Source organism: Lactuca virosa, chromosome 5, assembly GCF_052849685.1.
Source record: "Lactuca virosa cultivar CGN04683 chromosome 5, Lactuca_virosa_CGN04683_v6, whole genome shotgun sequence".
In the NCBI taxonomy this organism is placed as follows: Eukaryota; Viridiplantae; Streptophyta; class Magnoliopsida; order Asterales; family Asteraceae; genus Lactuca; species Lactuca virosa.
In genome coordinates this window covers 116,534,084-116,539,798 of record NC_136430.1, presented here as the reverse complement: position 1 = coordinate 116,539,798, position 5,715 = coordinate 116,534,084, and the positions used below count along the sequence as shown (strand labels likewise).

The window sequence follows — 5,715 nt, the reverse complement described above, 5'->3', positions numbered from 1 at the left end:
TTCAAAATGATGTCAAGATGCAGTAAAGTCAAATCCACGAGCTCCTCTATGCTCCAAGGTTCTTATACTTCACACCTTCTTCACATAATGCACCACAAATCACTCTTTAAGCCTCACAACACTTAAGAATAAGGTTAATAGCGATTAGGGTTTCTTCTAGCCGTCAAGGGGGTGGTAAGGCACTGGAGGAAAGGACTTAAGGTCCTTTAAATAGGGTGCAAACCCTAAAAATTAGGGTTTCATTTTCCAGCTCCTACTCATCGAGTCCAGGTCCTCTGACCCGTCGAGTAGATCCAATAATCCACGCGGTTCATCCCGCCTCTACACGACGAGTTGGGGGCAACCAAATCATCGAGTAGGTCCAGGAATGTGTATATAATGCTTTAAAACTTGTAACTTGGAGTCGGGGTGTTACATGAAACATACTTTTCATCATTCTAAAGAACCTGGTCTCTAAAGCGAGTTTCCGAAACCTATTGCTCATCCCTTGAAGGAACTTTAAAATTTAGCGTTTATGGGAGACATTCTGAACCATACATATTCAGATACCCCTGTCTTGCCATTGTCGTCCCTTCATGAGACCTCAGACATATATAAATCATTGATTCCTAAGTTCAAACCCATCACTGTTACATGTACTGATTCCATGCAATTTCCGCCTCTGATATCCCGAGACCTGAATTCGTATTCGGAACTTTCCCACAACATAGGGGGTACTGGAGTTTGGATTTCTAACTCTGGTCCACCAAACAATTGTGTTGTTGAGGAAATTATTCCTGAGACATGTGGACATGACTCAGATCAACTTAACTTATTTTGGGAATCCCTTGATAGTGATGTAGAATTTAAGAGTCATGAACACACTCTGTCCGATTCCTGTGTTTCTAACACTAAAGTTGTTTGTAAGTCAACCTTAGTTCCAATTAAGCCTCGTTTCACAAATCCATCTGTTGGAAAGTCTTCAAAGTCAACATTTGACTCTTGGAAGAAGCTTTGGTTGAATAAGGACATTGTTCGTCCAAAGACCAAAGCTAGGAAAGCTCGAGAAAAAAAAACTAGGTCTAGCCAATGCTCTAGGTTCCTCGAAAGATCCGAAAAGAAAGTATCTCAAACACTTAGTCCAGTTACTAGGAACCACAATAATGTCATGCATGTAAAGATTCTTAAGAGACCATCTATTCCTGTTAGCTTGGATATTCGTGATACATCAGTCAAAAGTTGTGTGAAAACCATTACTATTGAGACATCATCTTAGGAAAATGACTCTCCTAGGAAAGTATCATCTTATGTGTTTATTGCTACCTTGGATGACACAATTTTTAAACCAAAGCAATTTCCAAAATCCAATGTGCCTACGAATGCAATGAACAAATCAAAAGATACTCAGAACACTGTTGTTTAGAAACCTTCAAAACAATCAAATAAAAAATATGAATGGAAAGTAAAAAGGAGTGAAAATTCAACTGAACCATATAGGAACACAGTTCCTCCTGAACCATTTCTGAAAACTGTTCCTCCGAGGAAAGCGGTGTCTAAGCAAGCAATAGTTAAGTATGACTTTTGGATAAATGAAAAGACTCTGACATATAGCATATTCCCAAAAGAATCTCAAAAGAATTTGTATGAAATACCAGTTGTTCAGAAATCCCAAGCGAAGTCCAAATCCCATGCTAAAGTCCATAAATCTAACTCGGAGCCTAAAAACTCCAGAACTCGCTGATTTTATAGGCTTTTTGTTCTTTAGAACAAGTTACAATATAATATATTGATAATGCTTGCTCCATGCACAACACTGGGCAGAAATATTTGCGTGATTGGAAGCCCACTCCAAATGTTGGTTATGTTACTTATTGAAATAATTCAAACTCCCAAATTTGAGGTTATAGCATCCTAAGAAATGAAAATTTCTCTGTCTCAAATGTGGCTTATGTGGCTGATCTCAAACACAATCTGATCAGTGTAGCCCAACTCACAGATGCAAATCGAAGAGTTGAGTTCTGTAAAAAGCGCAGCTATGTCATTATAGAAGATCAGAAACAATGTCTTATTAAATCAGATCGGATCTGGATATCAATATGGTCATTGTAAAGCGTCAATGTGTCTGTTATCAAAAGTTGTTCTTGACGTAAGTTGGTTATGGCATCGGAGGCTTGTTCATCTAAACTTCCAATATAAGAATGATTTGGTTTCTGGTGAAATGGTATGAGGTTTGTCACTTCTAAAATTTGAGAACAATCATCTTTGTGTTGCATGTGAATGTGGGAAGCAATCAAAGATAGGTCATCCTGCCCTTATTGAAAATTCCATTCAGAACCAATCGAACTTCTTCACATAGATCTCTGTGGGCCATCTGCTATTGAAAGCTTGCATCACAAGAAGTGCATTCTTGTCATTGTGGATGACTACACAAGATTTACTTGGGTTTTCTTTCTTCGATTGAAGTCGAAAACTACTTTCGAGCTAAATAATTTCATCAAAGTAATTGAAGTTTTGACAAAACTTCCCATCCGAAGAATTCTTAGTGACAATAGATTCGAGTTCACCAATGCCACAATTGAAAAGTTTCTTATTGATAAAGGTATTGAACACAATTTTTGCACTTCCTACACTCCACAACAATATAGTGTGGTGGAAAGAAGAAACCAAACTCTAGTTGAAGCCCCTCGGTCAATGTTGAATTTTGAAAATCTTCCTCTTTATCTTTGGGCTGAAGCAGTCTCCACATCTTGCTTTACTCAAAATCGAAGTATCATCAATTTTCATCTCAACAAAACACCATATGAAGCAATGAATGGTCGGAAGGAGAATATCTTGTTCCTATATATCTTCGGCTGTAGATGTTTCATAAAAAACAACCGTGATCAACTCACCAAGTTTCAACCAAAATCAGATGAAGCCATCTTTCTCGAATCCTCTGCTAAATCAAAATTTTAATGGGTTCTTAATCATCGTATCCCTGTAATTGAAGAAAGTTTTGATATCACTTTTGATGATAATTTTTTTTCGGAAATCAGAACCAACTCATGTTATAACACACATCATGGATTTCGATGCTCCACCTCTTAGGTCTCCGAATCCTCAAGTTATCTATTAAGATGATTTTGAAAGCTTGTTTGGACCAGTAGAAACAACTATTAATTCAAAATCTCGATCAAGATCATCCTCAATTCCCACTCCGATTTCTTAAAATATGTCTGGTCCGACACCAACTTTTCAACCATTTAATTCCAAAGTATTCCCATCTCGGATTGAGGGGGGAGAGTCCCTCCACTTCCATGCCTCATGAGCAGAGAAGTATTCCAACCCTAGAATCAAATGTTGATGGTTTCCAATATACAACATACCAATTTGCTGAAATTGATCCTATTCCGAATAACAAAAAATACGATGCAAACTTCTCTGACTTTCCAAACGATGACTATGCTGACATATCCGATTTAGAAGTTTAGAGGGAGCATCATACTCAAATTCAAATTGTCCGGGGGGGACACAACCTCATTGTTGACGCCGGGTCATCTGCTGCACAAGAACTTCCGAGATTACATATATGGACTAAGGATCATCCACCGAATCAAGTTAATGGAAATCTTAATGCTGGAGTTCAAACTCGCTCTGCTGCTAATATTCAAAACGAGTCACTTCTTGGCATTCATTTTAATTGTTGAACCAAAATCCATCAAATAAGCTCTAGAACATTCCGATTGTATTACAGTCATGCAAGAAGAATTAGCAGAATTTGTTAGAAATCAAGTGTGGACTATTGTCCCTCCTCCTTAGGATCGCCATTATGTCGGAACAAAATGGGTTTTCCGAAACAAACTCCATGATGCTTGATTTATCATACAAAACAAAGAAATATTGGTGGCTAAAGGATTTACACAGATAAAAGGTCTTGATTACGATGAGACTTTTGCTCCTGTTGCCCATCTTGAAGATATCAAAATCTTTTTTGCATATGCAACTCATGAAGGCTTTGAAGTTAACCAAGTGGACGTCAAGATTGATTTTCTCAATGGTGAACTTGATAGTGAAGTATATCTTCAACATCCTTCTGGGTTTGTGAACCTAGCCTATCCGAATTATTGCTACAAACTCCAAAAAGATCTTTATGGCCTCAAGCAAGCTCCTCGCACCTGGTATAAGACTGTCACTTGGTTTCTCAAGCATTCTAAATTTCAAAGACGAATTCTTGATCCCACATTATTCTACAGATCAAATGGGAAGCATCTCATGTTTGTTCAAATTTCTGTCGATGACATCATCTTTGGATCAACCGATCTGATGATTATTGCTGACTTTGAAAAACTGATGGTTAGTCGATTCCAAATGAGTATAAATCATGAGTGAATCTTCTTTCTTGGACTCCAAGTCAAACAAACCAATAGAGGAATCTTCATTCACCAAGAGAAATGTGTTTCCGAATTTCTTAAGAAATATTCTATGGAAACATGTGCCTCAACAAAAGTTTTGATGGGTTTAAGACACAAAATATTATCGGATCCATCTGATGAAGTCGTTGATAAGAAGAAGTATTGCATAATCATTGGATCGCTGCTATACCTTACTGCAATTCATCCCGATATCATTTTTTTACATGTCTATGTGCTAAGTTCCAGGTCAATCTGAATATGTCTCACCTTTTAGCAGTGAAGCAATTCTTCAGATATCTCAAACGAACAAAGAACTGCATAATTTGGTACCCTACAAATGAAAGCTTCTTGCTGCAAGCTTATTCAGACTCAAACTTTTGAGGACTTCAACTTTATAGAAAACGCACATCTGGTGGTTTTCAATTTTTGGGTGGAAGATTGGCTAGTTAGTCATCCGAGAAACATAAATGCATAACACATTCAACAGCCGAAGCGGAATACATTGTTGTCGCAAGCTGCTCCTCTCAAGTTCAATGGATGAAATCTCGACTGTTAAACTATATAGTTATCAATTTCATTAGATTCCGATCTATTGTGATTCTCAAAGTGCCATCACGATTTCTCTCAGTTCGATTCAACACTCCATAACAAAACACATTGATATTCAATACCATTTTATTAAAGATCATATTCTTAATTGCAATATTGAGCTCGTTTTTGCTCCATCTGATGATGAAATTGATGCTGTCTTTACCAAGGCGTTAGACGAAACCTAATTCAATGGTTTTCTGAACAAAATGTGAATGATGATGCATGATCCTCAATTCTTCCAAGAAGCTTTTACTCTCTGATGGAAACATCAGAAAGTAAAATAATTCCAAGATCAAACGTTTTTACTTTGGAATTGGTTCTTCTCAAAAAATAAAGGATCATTATATGTCTTTTTTGTCAAACCTTTTCTTATTGTCTTAAATTTTTAGAATGACAATTTATTGGAAGTATATTCCAAAATAGTTTTCTCAGAGATTCTGAGAATGTCTCACCAGGAGTATTTCACACTCTGAATTACTCGTGTTGAATCTACCTCGGAATTCAAATCCGAACTGGTATTGAAATCTCGATACGTATCTCTTTCCGAGCTTTTCTCGTTCAGCTCTCAGAGCTTCTCAAATCTAAGTTTTTCAAAAGTTGACCTGTAAGATCTTCATTCATTGATACCTCTGATATTCAGGTAGAAATTATGCCATCTATGAACCTATATCAAGTACTAATGTTTCTCTGAAAATTCTTCTGAAGTATCTTATGTCATTCCATCTTAGAACTTGATCATTCCGAGATTCACTTA

The 5,715-nt window shown here is 37.0% G+C and overlaps 1 protein-coding gene across 1 annotated transcript; it reads left to right on the top strand.

The window, feature by feature from the left end:
• Window positions 1-2,095: 2,095 nt before the first annotated feature.
• On the top strand, window positions 2,096-5,146 carry LOC145111646 (uncharacterized). Its single transcript, XM_079047907.1, has 4 exons — window positions 2,096-2,192; window positions 2,312-2,746; window positions 3,872-4,311; window positions 4,952-5,146. Exons 1-4 carry the CDS (start codon window positions 2,096-2,098, stop codon window positions 5,144-5,146), a joined length of 1,167 nt encoding a protein of 388 aa, XP_078904033.1.
• Window positions 5,147-5,715: the final 569 nt, after the last annotated feature.